The following is a 24,316-nucleotide window of genomic DNA, read 5'->3' on the forward strand; positions in this document are numbered from 1 at the left end:
TGAGAAAAGAGAAACCTCACTTTTTTTTTTTTAAAAAAAAAAAAAAAAAAGGCACTAAAACATCATGTAATGCCCTTCCCACAGAGCGTTGCAGTGAGCTTTAACGTGTTGCATTAGACCAATGCTGACAAGAGAAGCTTCAGCTGTTGGTGCTGTTAATGCCCTGGGCAAGCAACGCAGCTCAGCAGGACCTTCTGCCCCAAATGGCAGCCTTGGAGCACCTTGGAATTCCTTTCAAACACAAAAGCACCAGCTGATGGGCAAGAGCAGTATAAATAGGTTCTAACAATTGAAGCTACATTAACTAAAAACCCAACATCTCCTTAAAAAATCAGCAGGAGGGAGCACAGAGATGTGCTCGGGAGAAAGCCAAGTGCCAACCGGTAGCAAGGACGTCAACACTGAAGAAAGTCTAAAAGCTCTGCTCCATTGTGGTCTCACGAAAAATAAACTTCTAAGGATTGAAGTGGAAGATCTGAGTAAGAAAGCCTGGCAGAAGCTGAATTCTGAAGACAACAAACAGTAGGTGAGCTACACCTGTAACCACACATGGCTAGCACGTCAGCTTACTCCATATTGCAGGCTCCCCACAAGATGAGCAGTGGGTTGCTTTTCTCAAACACCCTGCTCCGGCAGGGCACAAGCCAAAAGGAAGCAGAGGGGCCGTGCCTGTCCTACAGGCAGTGCCTTCCTGCTAACCGCCCCAAGCAAGGGCTGCTCTGTGCTGCACCAAGAAGGAAACGTTTTGTGTTTTTAAGTGATTGAGATAAAAAGGGGCAAACCGCAACTCCAACTCTTTGTTCTGGCACAGGTCCCCAGCTTTCTGCTTTTAAAAGAAGCATGGTTCTTAAACATGACATTATTTCTCATCAACAGACACTGTCACACTGGCCTAGCATCTCTTTGCATCTCCTCGCAGTCCATCGATGAGCTGAGATGAACCAGAAGCCAGCCCCTGAGCTTCGCTCCCGCAGCTGGGCTAGCTGACCTACAGCCAGAGGCACAGCCCAGGAAAAACCACGAGCTCGGAGCCCCAGCTCGCTGAGAGCACCCAACTCCAAGCTCATTTCCCTGGGGATTTATAACAAAGCAGCCCACAATTCCAACTCGAGAGCCTCGTCAATTAACTACGTCTACACAAGCACAGATCTCGGTCTTAGCAGCAAAACTCCTGCTATTTCGGAAGCTGGAAGGACTCCTCGGGAGCTACGGGAAGAGATGCAGGCTAGGAACATTGCCAGCTCACCGGAGAACGGGGCAGGGAAAAGGAGAAGGAGGAGATGTGAAAATTTTTCTTACCAGTTTGAAGTCTTGAATGCTGCAGATGAAATACGGCGTATTCGGCCGGCGACTTTCAATATATACGCAATCTTTAAAAAACAAGATTTTAAAATAATGGAAATTAACTTCTGTGCCTCAAAGAAAGACCACAAAAACAGGATAAATTCAAAACAGCCTATGCTTAGAAAGAGCCACCATTTCATTTGCATGCCATGTAATTTATTCCAAGTGTGATCTAAAAATAGCAACTAGATGCTTTATGATGATAAATAAGGGAATTTAGCGGCATAAAATAATTTTGATTTGAATAGACATTTTGCTAGATAAACAAAGGAAGTCAGAGCAGCCCACTGTGAAAGCAGTTAATAGAAGGACCAGGTCACAACCTATGAACCAGAGCAAAATAAGACAGGAAACTAATCAAATCTTTTGTGGCTAAGGTGGTATTAGGAAGCTAGCACTAACATATTTTCTCTTCTAATTGTAAAGAAAACCAAGGCAACCAATCGCAGATGAAATACAGCAAACTAAATTAGATTTACCGCAGGGAAGAGCTGTGCTTTCTCAAATTACATTTGACATGACAGAGACAGAGTAATTATTTTGGTTTGCTTTTGACAACTGGACTCTGCAAGGTTGCTGTAAAATAAGGTTTGTTGTATTAAAAACAGTCTCGGCAATAATTGCAACAAAAGCAGTGCCTCGGAATAAAATTACAGCATGGATGGGGAGGAACTGCCTGATTAACGATGATGCCCTTAGAAATCACCGTGTCTGCACACGGCTTGCTGGAAGGCAGAGAGGCTGCTCCCAAAGCCAAGCAGGTATTTAAGGGACAATCATTGTGTTCTCCTATTATTTTCGGAGAGCTGACTGCTGTTCTTAGACAGAGGACACAAAGAACACCAGATATGCTGTGCATGATTCTCCATGAACCTACCCACAATTTCTAAAAATAAATAAGGTCAGATTTTTGTCAGGCACATTCAAAAACACATCTGAAGCCTTGCTTCCTGCCTTGGAAAACCCTGAAGCTGCTCAAAACGAGCAGTTTCTAGTTCTTACGCTCCTCAAAGACCACTCCTAAGGATGCAGCAGCATCATTTGTGTTTCACCCCCCATTTTTGGGGATGCTTTTGTTGTTTGGTTGTCGAATTTAGTGATTTTTTGGGGCAAAGCAAGGAAATGAAGCTTTGAGTTACCCTCCAATACCTCACGCCGTAACCAGAAGACGCCTGTTTCCATCTCAGTGGTGAGACCAGAAGGAGAAAAGCAGGCAGCAATCCCAGCTTTTCTACCAGTCACTTAAAATCAAGCTATGAAATCCTTTCTTTCCCTTTCTCCTCCTTTTCTATACCTTTATCTTCCTGAGTACTGTTCCAGATCCTCTCCAGAATTTGCCCGTCGGCCTGCACTGCCTGGATTGCCCCGTGTCAGCAGCACATCAAGGCATTATAGCCCAGGTCTCTAAAAATGAGCAGTCCCAGAAGCGTTACACCTGGAAGCCAGACACACTGCGTCTCACATCCCAACTGCTCACTTCCAGCACCCTCATTATACACACTACCCACCAAATTAACACTTTTTTTAATTGCAAAGCCACGCAAGCAGAGCAGCAGTGCCTCTTTTCCCTGTAGATCAGCAAATAACCCGTACGTACAGCCTCGATTCAAGCCTGCTGGGGAGGCCAGCTGCAGTTGCACTTTGGATGGCAGCAATTCAAAGACAAAGGTGGTTCTCAGTTTTACCAACCAGCGTTTCGGTCTCGACTGGAAAAGATGCTGGTCTTCAGGAGGTTACAAATCAGGTTGGTGCCAGAGCACATAAGTATCAAAGTCAGGCAGAAGGTCACCCTGACGTCTGCAGAAAGGAGCTCTCCAGCTGACAAGCGCGGCTCGCCGCGGCCCACGTCCCCAGAGAACATGAGAGCTGGCAAACAGCTAAAAGCAATCACTTCAACTGTCACCAGAGCCCTGCTAGGAGAGCTCAAGTAGCAGGGGCTTTTAAAAGAGAAACGGGAAAAGGTTACCTCCTCCTCTTCAAAAGAAACCCCGTTTAGCACAACTGCTACTTCGTGGGGAACACATCGGGCAGCTCCTTGAATTAAAAACCCTAAACCCACGGAGCACAGGTTCATGGACTGGATCGCAGGGGTGTCTCATGAGCACATGCTGGGATTAGAATCCCAAAACCTGGGATTAGAATCTGTCAGTTACAGCCCATATGGGGCCTGGCCTCTTTTGGGAACTTCTGTATGGCTCTTTTTAGCACAAAAATGCCAACAAAATGAAGAATTGTGCTTCAATGTGGCTGTCACCTGCCTACCAGGTGGCCACCCGAAGGGAACTTAACCCCAAGTACATTTGGGATTGGTGCTGGGAAGCAGCAGGATAATGCAACCGACTGTGGAGTGAAACAGTTATCACCACAAAGGCAGGTGTTTGGGAAAAAAATGCATTATAAGCATTAAATAAGGTTAAGTTTTAGAGCAAAGAATACTGGCAGTAAAAGGAGATGGCAGGGAAGAGTTAACTCACACAGAATTTATTGTGAGTCCTTTCCACCACCACCACTGGAGCAGAGGAGGAGACACGGTCAGGAGGACACAATGCTAGAGCACACCAAGTATTTACTAAATTAGCCTCAATTAATTACGGGGTCCCAGGAAACTATGCTAGACAGCAAGGCTACGCAGGTACCCACACAAGCAGCATCAGTTTGCAGTTTCCTGCTGCTTGTTTTGCCTATCGGTGGCGTGACAAACCCAACGCCTTGCAGCAAGAGGCTCAAAAGAAGGCTGATGGATGTGAACCACACTACAGTGTTTTCTCTTTTTTAATAAGAAAATTATTACAAGCATTCCGATATAACAACCCCCGGTATCTCAGTAGAATTACGCCGAATTACTTCCATTCAGATCGAGCCCAATTTGCCTCTCCCAAATGACCAATTTCAAATTCCATATTTTCTAGCTCGGATCGCAGCAGCTGTCGCAACAGCATGCATATGTGCATTTTAAAAGCTTGAAATATCATATATGTAATCAACCATCAACACCAGAAGAACTGTAATCTACTCTGCTTCTAACTCATACAGCACTTTTCACCCTAAATCCTCAAAATCCTACAGAAATTGTCAGTGACTCTTCGAAGGTAAGCACCAAATGCATCCTCCTCGCCTCTTCACCTTGATGGGTGTGCTTCAGTGTAGTTACTCAGCAGCCATCACACCTGAGCTTTATGAAATCCATGTTTTCCTGCCCTTTCTTCTGTTATTCTGGGTTTCTTTGCCCAATCTTTCCATTAGGACAGCCCTCTGCTCGTTCCAACCGGGTCCTGGCTGGTGAATTACCTGCTAGAACGGATTCTCACCCACACAAGGTAATTCTTTCAGGATGCAATTGAGGAATGTGGATAAAAAGCTACAAGATTTCAGATACAGGAACCAACTTCCCCCATTCTTTTTCCGTAATGTCTCAGTTCCTCCAGCCTCCCCGGCTGGGTGCTCTCCGGCAGCCTGCTGAACAAACGGCTGAGCAGCCCCCTGAAACGGTGCAGACAAAAGCAAAGGAACGGAATCTGGCAGCTACCACGGATATAGCAAACACGTCGACTCGCTGGGTTGTTGCAGCAGGGAAAGGCACACCTGGCTGCCTGCCAATGCGAAAAACAAAGATGACATCCAGTTAGGGCGGCTGCAAAGCAATGGAGGCCGAGGAGATAAGAAAACAAGTTAATTCGGGTGCAAGGAAATGCCGAGAGAGATAGAAACTGGAAAACTGCCAGGAGGAGGAACAGTTATGGATGCAGCCACATTAGCCGCTCAGAACTCACCATAAAAAGCAATTACTTCCATTTACCAGAGATCCTAAATGCAAATACATCATCTTGAAGAACGGCTACATGGACCCAGGTGACAAAACCCAACTGCGCATTGTTTTCCAAATGCAAACCTGCACTGATAAGGCTTATGCCATGAAAAAAAAAAGGAAGGTGAGTCTACAGGAGTGGCTACTGGAACGTGTTGTTGCACCCTTTCTTTCCCCTGATCACCTACTTGTGCAACATTTCAGCTGTGTGTGGCTGCAGAGAGCTTTTGCATGGACTTTGACAACTTCAGCCGATTCTCAGCACTGCTGTGCAGGCTGCTCGGTGTCTGAGCTGCTACCGCCACTTCGTGCTGACTGCAGAAGATGCCCCATCTCTCAAGAAGAAACAGCTTAAAAAAAAAAGTCCTGGAATAAAGATGCTCCTCACACAGACAAGTTCACTTGCTTCTGAATTTTTACTGCTCAGCAGTTTTCTGCAGCTTCAGTGACACGTACGCCGTGTGCTAAATGGAAGGCTGAAGCCCGAGGCTGTTTGTCAGCCTAAGACACGATGGACCCAAATGCACTCTTCCTTCAGACAGCTCAAAGACACTCTGGGCAGTTGTTTCAACATCTATTATTCTCGAAAGGAATCCACAGCACAGGTGCATTTCAGCTATCTACTTGCTCCTGCAATATTAATATTCACTTCCACCACCAGTCAATCCTCTCCACTTCAAAAAGCCCAACAACACCCAGACTGACTAGAAATGTTTTTCTGTACGTATCTTAACTTAAACATGGTTCAGTGTCACATCCACACAACTGGACCTTCCCTTCCTGGTCATTTACTCTTTCCTATAGCCCATTGCAGCTCCATCAATCGCTTCCACCACCTGTGCTGGCTGCTCCGCCTCTGCAAGGACTCCTTCAGCCTTCAACATGGGGATGTGGCTTGCTGGGCACAACTCAGGACCCTCCAGCGAGGCAATCACATCACTGGCACGACTGAACAGCACCCACAGCCACTCGGCAGCACTGGGGACAGCGTCCCCTCCAACTGGGGAACTCATCCTATGTACCCTATATCAGCACCACAGTGTGACAAGGGACTTGCTGCAAGGTAAGCTACCTGATCAGCTACAGAAAGCAAAAAGCATTGCTGTGAACATCACCAGAGCAGGCGCAGGACAAGTTACCTGCTCGTGCTGAAGGACTGTCAGCATCCTGCATCAACGAGTACATAGGGGAAGCGTGAGGCCAGCAGGCACAGGGAATGGGCTGTGCTACAAACCCACACGCTGCCTTCCTCCACAGCAAGGTAACAGCCTCCAAAACCTCCTCAGCCCTGACCTGTTGCACCACACTTGCTGATAACCCAAACTCTCCAATAAAAAGAAAAACCCATCTCTCCATAACCTTCAACTGCTATAATTGCAATGTAAAGAAACCTACGTTCCCCACACAGACTCACTGCACTCTCCACCCCGAGTGCATTTGCTTTTGTTCCTATTCCATGTAAACCGTTCCCCTGGAGTCCAAGTATTTCTAGGGCACGTGGCACAGAGCCACGGCTCCTTCGGGCTTTGCTGCTCACCACAAGTGCCCTGGTTTGAAGGGTTATGTCAGCGTGCCCAAACGGAGAGCTGCTTTTAAAATTAGAGCTCACACACACGGGCTTAAAGATCTTTTGATAACACAAGCCACGACCTCACCGAGCACACGAACCTTCATCAGCTTAAAGAAAGCAGTTTATTTGGTAACCATCTTCCCCATTAATCCTTTGGGGTTGTAGCTAATGAGTCAACACTTGCATCACTCAAGCAATAAAGCCTCGGGCACTCTGCACAGTGCTCACTTCCAAGATGTTCCTTGAAAGCCACCGACAAGGAGCTGCCTGCACCCTGCCAGACCTCAGGGTCCAGCTGCAAGCAACCAGAGGTCGAGCGCATTGCCCAGTTTTGACAGCCCAGTACCTTACTCTCCCTCGTTCTCCTTTTCTTTGGATATTCTGCATCACAGTTGGATGTTCTGACAAACTGCATGCCGGATGTGCAAACGGTCACTTTTCACCGAGTCAGGTACAGCGGTGAAATGAGGACAGGGCTCAGCAGACACCGAGTCCAAACAGCTCACACACAACTCTTGTACTGTCACAGCCAACCAGGCTCATGCAGTGCTGGCTCCTATTCGGCCAGTGTGCTAAAACCATGCTCTGTGAATGCCTCCCCTGCCTGTTCTCCGCATCCAGTGCTTCTACCTTACCGTAGAGGTAGGCAGGGCAGCCTTTTTTCTTTTTTTTTTTTTCCTTTTTATAAAAACAAGCACTTATCCCACTTCCTCTCAATCTACAGATTCAGGTGCATGCAGCAGAAATCCCTGCGGTGCATTTGAGAAACTAAAGCAAAGTGGCCAGGCAAACCCTGTGCTTGCTCCACCACTACCACACTGGGTTAAAAAAAATAATAGAAAAAGGAAAACCATTACCGAGATGGTCCCTAACCCTTTGGAAGGCACATGCATAAAGGGTATTTACATCCCATAATAGAGGTGCCTGAAACAAAGAGCTCAGCTGCCCTTGCCCCCAGTGGTGAGTGGTTCCACCCCAATGGTTCCCCAAATTCTCTGCTGCAGCCAGACCCAGTGTCACAGTACTTACCTGCCCCAACCCTTCACCGCCACCCAGAAAGTTAAATAAATGCAATTAAGAGAAGGACATCAGCAGACACAGGTCATTAATAGCCAAGTGCTACCTTAGACGGGCTCAGAATAACAATTCTCAACGTTCAGTGAGCTCTGAGCGCTGAGATCTGAATTTGCTGGTGCTCCAGAAACAAAAACCCTACAAATGTGCAAAGGAAGGTGAGCGCTCGAAGCAGCTCTAACCCCAGCAACACATCCAGCACGGTGCTTTAATACCAGGCTTAAACACGAGGAGGAATGCACCGGGACCCCGAGATGTGTGCTTTTACCTAGCGAAATATTCCTGCTGGCAGGCAGGGAGCTGTGCTGTTACCTCTTCCCCCTCCACGGCTGACAACAAACAAATTGCCGGGCTGATCTCTCGGTGTCACTGCCTGCTGAGCAGATTTCAAGCAACGCTGCTGGCTCCTTGTCAGGAAACAATGTGCTCGAGCCCTGTTCTGCAATAAATGGTTCAAGCAATTTACTGTGTTCATTTGAAACTCACAGGAGTATTCCCGATGCCTGGACTGTAGTTCTTATTTGGCAAATGATTTTATTATAAACTGGTATCATAGCGAATCCATTTTCTTTAAAGGGTTTCTGCTGCTGTTTAATGGACTGTCAGTATAATTTAGATTTCATCTATTTAAACTCATTCAAGCCTAGCTCCTGATTGTACAATAAATGGAACATATTTCTATTCAACAAAATTAATGACAGTTAATTGTAGTCTGCAGCTCCCAATTTTATAAAAGCAACTGTTCTGCAGCTCAGGCACCAAGCTCCAGCATTTCCCACACCAATTATTTTTCCACACTTGCCACGCACGCCCACGACACCGTGCACAGCTCCTCCTGCACGATGCGTGCTGCTGCTACCAAAACGTGCACCGACAGAAGGGCTCAGCCCTTCCTTGCAGGGGCTCGGCTGCTAATTCATAGTAGGAGATCCTCCTGTCTTTGAATAGGTTTTCTTTTTCAATTAAATATGTGGAAAGAATGGGGGTATTAATAGTGCAGGCCACTAAAAATGTCATTTCCAAAACAGCCATTCAGCCTAAGAGCTCCTTCTTTAGCAGCAGATAAGGGTTACTGCTCACGTCCCATTTAAAGCAATCTCTTCTGCTCTGAGCACTTTTGATAATGACACAACGTTGGCTCCTGACACTTCTCGCTGCTGTCTTCCAAATGCCTACCTGGCCACCTGTCTCCCAGCCCCGACTGGATGCACGTCAACAGCTCCTCACGGCCACTTATTTATAAAGCACTGTGCAAGACAAAACACGAGCAGCACCACAAATGTACCACACAGCTACGTGACTCTAGTTTTCATTTGTTTTTTTAAGATATCATTTTTTTCCAATTCAAATCCTCAGTGTGCAACGTACACCACACTCCTAAAGAAGAACGATCGCCACGGAGGATCTCCCTGAGATTTGAGATGTAAGCATTGAATAACACAAAACCACCATAAACATTAAGGTCTCCCCCAAACCATCCAACAAATCTCTGCAACATCCCAGGGCTCAGCATGCAACTGGCTGATGGGGAAAAAAACCTCAAGAGGTCTGGGGACTGGGGCTCTGCTCTGCACCACAGATAAAGGCTGGGATGCTCTCATCCTCCTTCCATCCCTTCGTTTCTACACCATCTCAGCATGGCTCTGAGCTCCAGAAGTTGTTCAGCTGGACCCTGCATAATTATAACCCTGCTAAGCAAGTGCACCAAGACGGCTCGGAAGAGAAAACCCATCTATTCCCAAGCCTGTCACAAACACCAACTGGTTGTTTAAATTCTCCCCCTTAGCCACCCTTCTGTTAATTACAGCCCAACACGCTACACCACCACACAGATACCTACAGGCTGCCATGCACACGCTGACAGCCAGGCGAGGAAGCTTCAGTGATGTTCTCCCTACTGGCTGCTAACCTGATGCTCAGCTACCTGCTTTTTTCTTTTAAATCAAGACTGGCAGCACTGAAAAAGACATTTGTATTTAAAAAACAATCAAATAACACATTTTCTGAAATTATTCTCCTATTGTTTGAATTTGTGAACCGCCCCGAGATGCCTTTAACAGAATAAATTAGTGCAGCAGCTGTAAGGCTGATCCTACAGAAGTGCGTTCATGTTGCTTTGACATGGTGATGTTACTTTTTTTTTTTCCTTCATTTTAAAGCAAAATAATTAAGCTAGTATGCTAGACAGCTGCTTCAACAAGAGATGCCCACTTCAGGGAGAAAAAAAAAAAAAAAGATTTCCTTGCTTTTAAGGAAAGAGGAATACAATTACCACAATAAAAACACAAGCATAACTTCATTTTAAACCAAAGAAAAATAAAATCATGTCTACATGTTGGTATATTCCTTTCTTAAGCAAACAATGCAAATAAAATGTCTAAGCAACCGTCTGCTTGGAGCACAAAGCGAGCTGCATCACTCCCAGCACAGACGTTACGAGGAGCGTTAGGAGCACACCTGGCACAGGTATTGCCACCAGAACTGGCCACGTTCTCTTTCATCCCATGGCCAACAGAATGTGTGGCACCTTCCACCAGGCAATAGTAGGAAATGCAGCTGGTAAATTAATACATTACAACTCTTAAGTGAAATAAACTGGGGACAGGCCAGGAGCAGTTACTGCAGCCGCAGACTCCACTTTCCCTCCTTGAAAACCACGACCTCAAGGAATCCCTTCCCTCTGCCCAACTTCCCCCACTTGCTCCCCACGCCCTGGGTTTTATTTCCACACTGCCATTTGCCTGACTCTGTAGCAGCACGCTGCCTTCCCCTAACGCCTTACTGCATGGTCAGGCACCATCTTCTCCCATTCCCCCTCTGCAAAAATCATTCCCTAAGCCAGCCTGCAGAGCTTCTCACATCCGTGTCCTACAATTACCTACAGTAATTAAAGCCCAAGCTTTCATTAGAGCGGCAGTGGCAGACACAAATAACCACTTTACCAGCAAGGCCATCAAGGGAAGTTCCTCCTCCACTCTGCAACAGCTCCGCAGCACCCCTGCTTTACCAAACTGGTTTAGTTTTCACTACAAGCTCCTCAGGGAGCACGTTACAGAGAGTACTGCACGCAGCAGACACTGCAGTGAGCTCACGTGTTACCTTGAATAATATTTTTGATATTTCAATGATGATACCAGAGTAGACATGAACACAGTGTCTTACAACATACTCACTTGGGCTTGTTTTCTGCTAGCAGCCTGCATACAGAAGAATTAGTTAAAAGTAATTCAGCCTAACTATTTTCTAGGAATACTATTATTCACCCACTCTATCTTTAAAAAAAAATAATTATTTTTGGGGAAATAAAATCTCAGATTTTGAAAATACAAACAAATTACAGCAGCTGTTATAAATAAAAAGAACCCAACAGGGACGAACAAGAATAGCACACATTTCAGCTGCACGTGGAAACTGTTCTCTGTGGATTTCAACTTCAGAGGAGAAAGTTTCTGTGATGCTTGTATACATTTTAAGTGCTTTTACACACTTTGTTAACCTTCCTGGTGTTTTATGTCTGACCAACTACTTCTCCAGGTCTTTGCTCTAGTTTTTCTGTCTTTTAATTACCGCTGCATTTGTTTCCACTAAATCAGCAGTCAAAGATGATCTCTTCTTCCAGCAGGTTGTTCAGAGCTTGCTTCATCACCATTCCCCTACGCAGCAAGGTTGCAAACACAGCAGCATCAGCATGCAGAACAAGGGAACTCAAAGCACGTTAAGCTGTATGGCTCTTCAGGTTGTTCCTATTCCCAGCAGCTCCAAGTCTGTCACCAAATACCTGGTTATTTCAGTGCTCTAGCTTCATCACAATAACAGATTTGCAAACGAGGAGGGAAATACATATTGCACAGTGCCAGAATACGCGCTCACTTCAGCTCCAAAGCTCCCGAGGCAAGCAGATGGTGGCAAAGGCTCCGAGCACGCAGGCAGGCGTTCAGCAGCGCACCGCCGTGCAAAGCAGGCCGATCCACGCAACAGACAGGAAAGCAGGCTGCTCACAGACCTCCCAAAATCACAACGCACGGCTGAACCAAGTCCTTCCATTCTATTTCTTCCTTCTGTCCAAGTGTACAACTCAGATTTTAAAGATTTCCCAGAATTACTTTTTTTTTTTCCCCTGCATTTTTGCAGATCTAAAAAAAACTCGCCAGAACTTCAAGGTTGATAGCAAATACATAATTCATACATGTAGTTGTGTATTTTAATTCTGGCGTGCCCGCCTCTCTCAGCTGGTGAAGCTGTCAGAATAAATAGAAGGCAGCATCTGGAAGGCTGACAAACACATGAGTCAATGTCAAATAGAAGCCAATCACCGGCGGGGAGCGAGCCAAATGCCTGCACTGCAATTCCACTGACGTTCTCCAACCCAAATACCAACGTACCACTTAAAACAAAAGTGCTTCCTCTCTCTGTTTACTTGGTTAGCTTTTTTTTTGTTTGGTTTCTGTAAAGCTGCTGGGGGTTTCCAGATGCAAACAGCTGTGTCAGCAGTTTGCTCGGTTGCAGTTGTGCCTCCTGAACAGCTCTGGGGACAGAAATCCGGCAGAACTGGTGACATCAAGCTACGCCTCCAGAACAGTCAAAACAGTTGGTTTTTAGATCTCCAAGGCAGCTCCCAGTTTTCTTACCGTAAGATGAAGATCTCAGTATCATTATCAGAAGAAATAGGGACCTAAATCAGCCTTCCTGCTCTCCTGTGGCTGAGAGCTCTCTTCCCTGAGCATTCAGGGTTGGAAAGAAACATCCCCACACTGCTAAACCTCCCGCGTCCCTCTGGCAGCACCTGCACTACCAGGTAAGGAGCAAAAAGATGGCACAACTGTTATCACCACTAACAGGCACCAAGGTTCTAGGGCTCTTCCCAAATGTTAGACTGCACACACCTAGAAACATCCGGAGATCTCCTTAGAGCAGATGAGGATAGCTACCCCAGACAAAAGGAGAATATCTAGCCTGCTTCTCCTTCACTCTTCCAAATACAAAATGGTATTTGAGAAGGATATGATAACTAACTGCCATCCCTGGCAGGCAAAAGGAAGCACTTCAGGGTCCATTGCTTCAATTCATTTTTACACATTAAATATAGGAAGTGCTCAGTGTTTACACAGGCACCTCCCAAAACCAAAGCACAGAACCCAGGTGCTGTCACAGCAGCAACACTCACAGGTTCGTTAAGACACTTTCTGCTCATTAACAGAGGCCAACATACTGCTGTCCTTCGTGATTTACGGAAATCAAAAACCTCCTGACTACTGAAGCCATTTAAAGACTAAATGAATGCTGAAGCCTGTGATACTGCATTATGGCTACGCTGAGCTGCCGAGCTGCATATTCCAACTGGACCTAGGAGCAGATGCCTGACTACAGCCAGCCCATGTGGAGAAGCATATGGCCAAACCCCAGACGGATGACAGGAGGGCATAATATCCTGAGACAGAAGTCTCTTGTCCTTCTTGGAAGCTAATGAAGACAGCAAGGTGTGGCTGGTGTGCATGTCCCTGCACAGCATCGCCGCCTGTCCCACTCCCAGTGCCTCCAGCCCGGCTTTGTGTCCACCTCTCCCCACTCGGGGCAGAGGCTCTCACCTATCTCCTTGCCAAGCCCTTTGCCAGAGGGCTAGAAAAAGACAGAAGTCCTCTCGTGCACTCTCCCAGCAGAGGCATTTCACCTCCCCTCACCTGGCGTTGACTCCTCTTGTGGCTGTGCTGTTTATATAGCTACTGATGTCATCGCAGGAACAGAGCCGCAGAAATCCTTTTAATCCCTGCAGATCCTTTTAAACGTTTCTACGTAGGCAGAGCAAACAGCGCTGTCCTCATCCCCAGGTGACAGAGCAAGTCAGCTTGCTTCCAAATCAACTTCAACTTCCATCCAGCTTGGTTTTCCAGTCCAGCATTCACGGGGCCATCACGGCAGCGTGCTCAGCAGCACCACAACCCCAGAACCAAATTCCAGGGCTCTGACACAGCCAGGCCCCTTCCTGAGTGAAAATGGACAGGGACCACACAGCTTCCTCCCCCCAGCAAGGCACGCAGGAGATGGGAGAACAAAAAGGAAGGGGGCAATGAAAGCAGCCACAGCACCAGCTGGTCTTTTGATGCGGATTTTCTTGCTATGGCTGTTCTCTGAAACGTTAACCCATTTCCTTCACAAGGGCAATTTATTGGAAACTGAAAAGAAAATGCCTATGTTTAAAAATGAGCTGAAGATAAATGATAAAAACACCTCCACACACCAGGGTCCTTATGACATTAAGCATGCTGTTGCCTTGAAGAACAGGGTGGAAAAAAGGTTCCCAAGAGCAGCAGCGTCTCTGTGCTTTCGTCTTTCCATTTCTGGACAGCATCACGAGAGTTCCTGACCCTGCTGTTTGACACAGCTCCCTCTTCCAGCCAGCCAAATCAGTCCCTCGGTCAGCTATCAAACGCAGGGGCTCCAGGAAATCCACTCTCAGCTGTGTTTGCAGTAGCAGGGTTCCTGGAAGAAGCCTGGGCAGTTGTTCCACGAGCTCCTCCGCCGCCCAAGTCCAGTGCGATAGGTTGACAGCCGTTAGAGGCACTTCAATATGTTCTTCTATACAGCAAATCCTACAGAGACCGACTGCCTAACCCAAACAACAGATGCAGTTATAAGGTCTGATTTGCACAGCAGAGCAGCAAAGTATTCAAATTTGCTTACAGGCTGCCAATCACGGAAGGGGAACTGCAAAAAAACCCTCCACAACAAAACCACACAGCCCCGGAGTACACCCACACAGCCAGCAGCCATGTGTTCCCCACGCGGATACGAGCTGCATGGGAAAGCAAGCCTCTCGAACCACGCCGTAGTCTGGCAAAAGCTGGGAGCATCAGGGGGAGTCAATCTGCCCTAGAAATGTAAGGAATTTCAGTGTTAGGTGATCTCAAAAAAAGAAAAAAAAATCTGCCTCGATGCAACGATCCTACACCATCGTGACCTCATGCTAAAGAAACCTAGAAGCAAATGTGAACACGCATTGTGCAAGAAAAAATCATTTATCATAACCATTTTGATAATAAGAACGGCGAGACAAAATTGCAAACAGAACGGACATGAAAGCAATGGAAGGGAGGCTGTCAAAATGGAGAGGACAGATGGGGAAGTGGGCCAAGAGGTTTTAGGTCTGTGTGCTTTCCAACGCAGCCGAGAAGATTAATTGCAGAGTGTTGTCTCGGAGCTCTACTCAGATTTAAATTAAATGCATGGTTTAAAGCTCTGCATACATTCATTATATCCATGTAAATTAATACGAACAGTATTTATACAGGAACAATATAGCATAACCTTTCATTTGAGAGAAATCCAAGGATCTCGCTTATCTTTTTATTTACAGTTACTGTTACTCAAATAAGTGCTGAGCTTAGCACAAAGAAAATCCAGTCTTGGATTAAGTGCTGCACAGCAATGGGACAGAGAGGAAGATTTTCCAAGAACTTCACAGAAAGAAAATGCAGACTTTAAACATCCGTCCATATCAGATAAAAGTCTTTAACAGACAGAATCAGACAAATGGAAAGGATTTCCTTCCCTTAAGGCCTAAGAGATGTGAGCTGAAGACAGCTATCCGTTCTGCACACACCTTTAACTTTCATCTTTCTAATCCTTGCTGGGCAAGTCTCATTAATTTAAACTCTTAATCCCTCTTAAAATTTCTGTAATTTATACCCTTAGCTACAAATACATCTCCCTACACCTAACCTAGCCAAACGACAGAAGTTAACGTTTCCTTCTGCGGTCCGTACTGTAAGTCCTTTACAACACATTATGCACTGGAGTGTGAATTTGAGAGCTCACTCCTGTTAGGAAATAATGTTTTCAATAAAAAACAAAGTACTAAAAAAAAATCAAGCCAGGCAATTAACTTCTCATCTAGGCTCCCATCCCTCCAACTATCAGCTAACCAGGAATACACGTTCTCATTGTTCTCTGCAGTTTAAGACAAAAGACAGGTGCAAGGATTTTTTATAAAAAAAAAAAGCATAAAAAGCAAGCAGAACTGAAGTTTTAATGGTACATCTCATGCTAGTTCCTAGCAAAACCTATAAAATTCAGTAAGCAGGTTTTTAAGTGACAGCAAGGTACAAAACCTCTCCAATTAGTGCTTCTGTGGCTTTCCTCACCCTTCACTAGATGCGCACAGATGTACGTGCAACCACGTTTGTTGTTTCACTTGGAAAACCAGAGCTGAAGATGGGCAAGGAAGCAGCAGCTGCCTGTGGCCAGCACACAGCTGAGACTAAGCAGCCCAGCTCCCAAACTCATTCCCAGACCCTACAGCCCCCTCGTGACCCCACCAAGCAGCATCAATATACAGGGGAGCACTTCCCTGAGCACCCAGCTCCCTCAGCTTTGGGTCTGCCACGGCCACGACAAAGCTTTGAGAGGAGGCTGCTCTCCCTCAGCATCACCCACACATGCTCCTCGCAGCCAAAGGAGGCTCGAGAGATGCTGGGCCAGCACTCAGCAGCTCCTGCTGCGGCAGGTTGGAAGTTTCACCTTGCTCTGCAGTGCTTAAATGGAGCCCCCTGCAGCGGGATCGCTGGTGAGCAGAAGGTGTGAGCCGCTGCTGGAGCTCCTGCCACTGTCTGTGCGTGAAGATCTCTCCTGAATGCAGCCTCTCATGGGGAGATAAATCACAGTTGCTGAAGCTCTCCCCATGCTAGCAGCATTTATCAACTCCTTTGTCAACCTGCTGGCAAAGATGCAGGTTCTGGATAAAACCACAGGAGTGGCTCCTGCTGCTCTGCAAACCTGCCTCTATCCAGGTGCCGCCACATCACAGCTACTCCAAGCACAGCAGCTACGGGAGAAAAAAAAGCCAATTCCTCCCCATTCTGCTCCAGAAGGAACTTGAGACCACAGTGATTTTCCATCTTAATTTTCAGCCAAGTCTTTCTGCAGTGGAAGCCAGCGTATCGCATTGTACTGCTGGGCCCACACAACAGCTGTTCCTAACATATTCCTATTTTTCATCTCCTGACACTGGCAGCAAGATTGCTCCAAATCTGATCCTTAGGCAGGCTCCCTGTTGCTGCTGCTCAAGCAACTAATATTACTTAGCTACAAGTCCTGAACACGAGGAAAATACCACTTCAAAGCGTTCAGAAGATCCACATGAAGTGTTTCAGTAGGTGAGCTGTTGTGACAAACGCCGGTCCTTCCGTGTGAAAGCAGGCTACACCTTCTGTCCAGGAGAACAGGGATGGAGCAGCATGATTTCAGCCCAGCCTGGATACATACCACCCAGCTGCAGCTGCCCACACGTACAAGTAGCATTTTAGAGAACCTACACCTGGAGAGAGCATTTAAAACACATCTGTACCCATACAATGAAACTTCAGTACTTCAGATATGCAGCACCTCATAGAAAATCAGACAAGATTTTTACCTCTTTAGTTTCCATGGTTTTTATTTGGAATTCATCTGTTTTGCTTCAGCAACGTTACTACACCACAGTGATCATTTACAACAAAGTAATATTGAACTACCAGAGTCCCTAAGCCAGTGCTTTGAACAGCGAAGGCAAAGAAAACTATTCCTTGTGGTGGAACAAACAACTGCAATTAACTCAGTTAAAATATAGCATAAACAAACCTAGAAATTTCTACTCAAAAATAAAGAATGGAGCCAGCTGAATCATCTCTGCACTTTTCAAGTACAACTTCATTTTGAGGAAGGAGTTAGCTGGCAGCAGCTGCAGGTCAGACCTTGAAACCTTACACAATACTAAAAACCTCATGTGAACTTTGCAGTAATTAAGTGGCACGTCCGAGATGCCCAGAGGACACCGCAAGCTTCTGCTTCTGTCCTCAAAAGACCCAGATACTTGCTGACACTGACACTGCTGGTTCTGACCAACACATAAGCTGCTGGGCACAGGCATTAGCTGGCTATTGAGGGCCAGGGGGGATTAACGAGATACCAGGTATCTTAAGTCACCTGATTCACATCACACAAAGAGAAGATAGGAGAGGAGCACTGCAAATAAATTAGATTTACAGAATAACGGATCAGAAATGTGGGAAGATAAATCTGTGTGCCACCTCGTCTACTCTCTGGCATAGATCAGGTCTAACTTCAAAATTCAGATGAAGGTGCTCAGAGCTGTGTCCTCCATCATTTAGGAATTCTTGGGCAGAAATCCCATACAACACACAGATAATGGAGTAAAACAAAACAAGGACAGCTCATTTTTAAAGATGAGCTGATTACGCTCATGAAAGTGAACGATTACTTTCAAAAGGAAATGTAACTTAAGATTTTCTTACCTCCAGGCCTGTATACAACGTCATCCTCGGTGATGAACGACGTTATTTCACCGTTGTCAGTTCTCTCATATCGGGACTTCTTCTTGGGTGGTTTCTTCTTGCTTTTCTTCGTGGACTCCTCCGTGGTGGCGCTGTTGTTGTCGTTGTCCTCATCTTCGCTGTGGTCGCTCTCCGCATAATTCTTGGCACCTCCTTCCAGCGTACAGCTCCGCCGAGGACGCGAGTTCTCACTCTCCCTCACCTTGTCTCTCTTGTCTCGCTCCTTGTCCCGGTCTCTATCCCTGTCCTTCTCTTTGTCTTTGTCTTTTTCTTTGTCCGCTGTCATGATTCGCCACGTGCCTTCTTCTGTCCTCTCACGGCTGGGCCTCCGTGAAAGGTAGACAGTGAGCCTGGGCTTCAGTCTTCTGAATTTCTCACTCAAATCCAGGAAAAATTCAACCACTCCAACAACCCCAGCGTTTTAAAAAGGTTCTTGAAGGAGGAAGGGGGAGGAAAGAGGGGAAAAAAGACCATGTTAATACTCAACATGCTTTTCATTTCTGAAAATCAAAAATAAAACACAGAAAACCCCACATCCTAGAGCAATTTAGTAGGAAAAACACCAGACTGCAAAATACAAGATAACCCTTCTGAAGCATTGGCAGAAATGATAGCTTGATAGCTCCAAATAATTTACTGATACTTCACAAGTTATCTCCATCCTCAAAAAGATCTCACGGCTTCTTAGAAATGTACAAAGTCTTTTGTTCCCTCCAGAAAGATAATCATTTCCTACAGAGCCGGCACAAGCTGCTGGGAAGTCCTCCCTCAACCCCAGATGCTTTTCCAGAAACAGCGCTAACCTGTAATCCAGAGATTACAGCAATGAATGAAGTGGAAATAAATCACCCAGCAGTTACAAATGCACTCACAAAATTTGCTTTTCCGCGTATCAAAGACAACTTTCATGCTTGCTTTACCAATGACAGAGCATGAGGAGGTGGATTTTATAACCCATCAGCTTTGCACATTCGGTTTCCTGCTGGGGAACAGAATGGGAAGAGATAATCCTGTGCTTTTACCTCCCTGATCATTTAATCAATACTCGTAACGTCGACTGCATTATTTTTTGCCTTCAATGCATGTTTTAAAAAAATTAGACTCGCTGCTACAAGAGCATTTGCAAGCTCAGATGTGTGGGCCAGGACCCCCAAAACCACAGCCCAGCGCCCAGAACAGCTGCCTGCCCTTCTCCCTGCCCCAGCACCCCAGAGCGAGCCCCCAGGAGACCCCTGCTGAGTTCAAACAAAAAGGCTCAGAAGTACCAGCCCCATTCTTCTTTTGGCTCAAAAGGGAGTTTCCTTAAAATGTCCTTTTGGTGCTCGGATCAAGCTGATCTACACTGACAGGCTGCATGCTGCATCTTCGCACGCCAGCCAGCAGCACAAACATTTTGGGAACCTTTTCCAGCAGGTGTCTAACAGAGAAGAGATCGATTTGGCCTAAATCAATTCAGGGTAAGAACTGGGCAACCCAGTGCTCTGCTTTCAGCAGGAGAAAAAATAAATTAAGTACGACCAAAGAGAGAAGTACTCTATAAATACTTTGTTTTCCCCCTCACTTCCACCCTCTTCCTTTTTTCTAATCCTAAAACCCTGGAAGAGCTCACAGAAGCTGGTCACACATCCCTTCAGAAAAGACACTGGATATCCCAATATTCTAGAATAGAACACCAAAGCTCTATCTTGTAGCTCTATTTTCTTTTCCAACAGACCCCAATACTATTTACTGATGAGATCCTCAAACGAGTACAGGACACAGTCATTAGGACAATTCAGCCCCACCTTACACCACAGATCCTACATCATTGGTAAAAACACAGCCACAGTAACTATACGAGGCCTCTGAATTCACGTGCAGAAGCACAAACCCCATTTCACTGCCGATGTGCAACACTGAAGGAACCCGAACGAGCTGCTGTAACTGGAAATGATTCCACTGGGCAGAACACCAGAGCACTTCCCAGCACAGAAGTCAGGGACCTAAGGAGGCTGAACGCTCACCCATTAAGTATTTGAAACCACATTCCAGAAGAAAAAGACTACTTTGATTTTTAATAAGTCAGCCGAGAAGTCGGTGAACCTGTGTATCTGAAATTTCTTCGGTGCTACCCAAACCCCAGGCTACGATATATTCCTGTCCCTGCTGACTCCTACCTCCAGCAACGGCAATAGCCAGAGAGAGACAAATTGCTTCTGCTGACACAGCTCGGGCTGGGGCTCGAACCTCTCAGGCATTTCCCGAACGAACCAATCATCCAGGTAAGAAATGATTCTGTTTTCTTTCCTCCTCATAGCAGCTGCCATCGTCCCGATAACACACCAGGGGAGCCCGCTGCAGCTCCAGGAGAGAAGCCCACAATGAACCTGTCAATTGCCGGAGAAGCTGCAGCTAATAGTGATAGCGCCGGTCTACAGGGACGCAATAAGAAGTGCCTTAAATTTCTAGAGGCTACAGAATTCCCCAACAGCAAGTGCATTTTTTTTCCTCCTGTTGTAGATACAACAAAATTCACTTTAGAGAGTAAATAAATATTTTGAATGAAAGCTAATTACATCCCCGAGGCAATCTAAAATTACAAGCAGTGGTGTCTCAACCTACGTACACGAGATCTGTGTGCGGTTTGTAGAGCCTAGGAACTGCAGGCTACAGGATACACCTATTAGGTTATTTCAGTGACCTCCACAGATAAATAAGATGCAGCCACTTACAGCCACTCTTAGATACTTGCTCCAATTCCCAAGGACTCCATTTGTGAGTGAGGAAGAACAAGAAACTGAAGCCTAACAAAAAGTTCTTTCCAGAGCTGTTCCCATCGCCTCTCATCTTTCTTGTAGCATCTCTCTGCTGTCTCCTGTTTAACATGTAACATTCTAGTTTGGGTAATTTTGGAGAACTTGAGAGAAAAAAGGCAAGGAACTGGTCCTTTTGTCTTGTGTTCAGTGAAATCAAGAACAGAAGTAAACTGAAGCTGATGGTAACTGACAGACAATTCACCCGTGTTAATTTTATCCGCATCTTGAACATCCTGAGGTCCTCTTGCTTTATGTCTCAAGGAACCAGAAGTAGCTGTGCAAAGGATTCGGGAAAAACAATTTCCTTGCAAGCTGCCCCTGCCAGCCTTGGCTTTGGAAGAAAATTTGAAGGAAACCTCTGTACAGGAGCAGAGTCTGACCGAGGGTCAACGCACCCTGACTGCACCATGAGCTGCGTGGGGCCGGCAGGCAAATCTCTTCCAGAAATAACACACCAAGTGCACTTCCCCTTGCTCTTCCACCCATCTTCTGCACCGCTTTTTGTGGGCACAGGCAAAGGCAAGCTGCTGGCAGGACCAGCGACTATTTTTGCCTCTCAGAAGAGAGCAGCCACTGAACCCTTGGAGCAGTTGCACAACCGCTAGGGAAACCTCAACCATGTAGCAGGACTGCCAGAAGAGCAAAGAAAAACTATTTTAGCAGCAACCACTAATTAAGTCATCATTACCACACCAGCATTCAATAATTTGTCATTTAAACAATGACCCGAACATGCTTTAAAGATTTCTAGACATATTTTGCCTCCCCGCTGACACGCACCATTTCCCATTCCTACCTGCCCACTTTTTATCCACTAACCCCAGACCCGAAAGCCAGCAGTGACCCGGCAGACAGCAGCAGGCGTCAATACGGAGAAGATCTCCGCATTTAAAAGCTATCCTGCTGCCTGACCACCCCTACCCAAACTGTAAATGCTGTGCACGCTCACCTGCTGGCTCAGCATCCCTCAGAAATCACAGGCGCTGGGGCGGGTTAAGGGCTTTTATCCTTCTATGCGTAATTATGCACGAATGAGATGGAGCCCATAAAACGAAGGCTGGTACAAAAACTAGGGAAATATTTTGAGCCTTGCTTATTGTTTTCTAAAGTAAACTGGGACAATACATCATGTATACTGCCAAATACAGTAATTACACAGATGTTTAAATCTGGATCAGGCCATTAGAAGGAAATACATTGAGAATCTTGGTGTTTCTTGGCAAGTTCAGTGGCTTGGGTTTGCAGTAATTTTACTCCTTGGCAGCTCTCCGTTCGCACTGTACCAGACAACCACCAAAGTAGCTGCTTCTGTCATCGTGCTGCAGAAAAAAAAATCAGATTACAGCCCCACAGGTGGAAGATTAACAACTGCCTTTGATACTGGTTTGCTGCTTCATCCGTAGGGAATTTCTTAGAGATAAATCTCGAAGGAAAGAAATAATTTAGCTTAGAGGAACATTCACTCCTCAATGGCTGAGGCTGGTGTACGAAGGAATGGCAGAGCAGTCCTGGCCCCTCATTTAATACAGTAAAACCTCAGGAAGTAATGTTAGCCTCTCTGCAATCACACTGTATTTTAATATATTTTTAAAATAATCTTGAGATTCACCCATTTATCCAAATTTATTATGTATGTTATGGGATAACCACCTCCATCTACATGCCATCAGTTGCTTCCCATAAGAAAAAGCTCTCCTAATCTGTTCTAGATTTACAGGAGATGCTGCATGACAAGCAACAGCACATAAGCATTTAAGAGCAATGGCCAGAGAAATAAGAACCAAATCCTAATGTAGAGGAAACCCATCCTAACAGCTCGTTTCTCTGATTCCAGTTATTAAATAATGTCCAACTGACAACTCCTTCAAGATATCAGCAGCTTAGAGAGCGTCATTTCCATAAAATATCTGTGCAAGAACAACCACGATAAGCAGTCGAACACTACTGGAGAATTTTATTTCCTCGTTTCCTTCTGGCAGCAATGCCCCTAAGTCCCTACTGCTCTTTGGTTCAGGCACCATGAAGCACACAAGAAACACGATCGAAATACAACAAACTATAAGCGGAATACAGGCACTTATGCCATTTTTAAGATTAACAAGGTGAAGAGTGGGAAATACTCTGAGAGCTCACAAGTCATTACTGTGCAGCAATTCTTAAAACTCCTTGTCCTGAAAGAACTTTCTCCACCAGGAAGAGAAGCTGGTTCAATGCACGGTGCCTTCCTGCCTCCACAAAGTGTCCGTGCTCCATTTAACACAACCCCGACCCAGCCTACACTTGAATTCAAATATTAAAGGTCCTCGTTATCTTCAGCTGCTCTGAAGTCAAACACATGCCAGGAGTGTGTTTGCAGAGCCGTTTGCTGCACCCTTCTGCTCTCTGCTCTCCAGCAGCGATGCAGACACCCACAACTTCAAATCACATCCAAGTGCCCTTCCTGGTAAAGCGTGCAGTCCTCCCGAGACCAACAGAGAAACCAGGATGCTGGTAGGAGACAGGAGCTTTAGGGGGGCTGGATACAATGAGGGAAGGTGGCAGTAAGCACCCCAAGCTCAGGGAAGTCCAAAAGCAGCTGCTTCAGCAAATCACAGCGTTGCCCCTACGGCATTTTGCTACTTTACAAGGTTCCAAAATGCGCCTCAAAGTCTCCTTCAGCTCTAGCAGGATCCAGAAGCTGGATGGAAGCATTTCCTGCTCTGGCCAGCGTGCCAGGCTTGTGGCTCTACGGAGCCAAGTCACAACATAAATAGTACCAAACTCAGCGGGTGTGCACTCACACTATACAAACACACACAAACTAAACAAAAGTTATTGCCAAAGAATCTTACGAGAAGCCAAGCAGGCCCGATTTAGCCTTTTAAACTTCATTTAAAGGTCTCAAGTGCAGTTGTTCTTAGCAATTTTCACATGACCACTACCACGAATGCACCTGGTTGAGCTTTTCCCAGCGTTTTAAATCTTTCTCTAATCCAAGCTCCACTATCTGTCAAGTACAAAAGCTTCCACACCTCCTCCCATCCGAGCCAGGACAGCACAGCCCCCAAGCAGTGAATTATCCCAGCCAGATCTGCAGCCACCCACTCCAGGCAGCTCTACCCACCTGGAGACCACTGCCAGAGCAAAGGGCACACAGAGCACCTCTCTGCACATTAATGCCACTTAAGAGGTTTAAATGCTTAAAGAGTCAGGTTTTAAAGATAACGTGAAAGCAAGTCCAACAGAAATGCTGTGAGTGAAATAAAAAGGCAATGGAGTAGGCAGGGTAAGGAAAACCATGGAGGAGAGCTCCTCTTGTTTAAGGCAGCCAGACAGATAAGTCTTTTAACAAGATTTGTTTGGTCATGTGTTAGCGGTCTTAATAAACACAACAGGACCATTCTTCTGGAAGCTTTCAGTCTCA

General features: G+C 46.0%; 1 protein-coding gene across 4 annotated transcripts in view; it reads right to left on the reverse strand.

Moving 5' to 3' along the window:
• RERE (arginine-glutamic acid dipeptide repeats) overlaps positions 1-24,316 on the reverse strand; it is a 222,880-nt gene that overhangs the window by 133,047 nt on the left and 65,517 nt on the right. For all 4 annotated transcript variants that reach the window (XM_084300172.1, XM_084300171.1, XM_084300169.1 and 1 more), the window contains exons 2-3: positions 18,080-18,550; positions 1,300-1,370 (exon numbers count right to left, since the gene is read on the reverse strand). In XM_084300172.1, coding sequence (XP_084156298.1) covers positions 1,300-1,370; positions 18,080-18,404 — 396 coding nt within the window. In that variant the 5' untranslated portion in view covers positions 18,405-18,550. The remainder of the gene's footprint in view (positions 1-1,299; positions 1,371-18,079; positions 18,551-24,316) is intronic.

The sequence above is a fragment of the Netta rufina genome (genome assembly GCF_964035555.1).
Source record: "Netta rufina genome assembly, chromosome: 22".
Taxonomy (NCBI): Eukaryota; Metazoa; Chordata; class Aves; order Anseriformes; family Anatidae; genus Netta; species Netta rufina.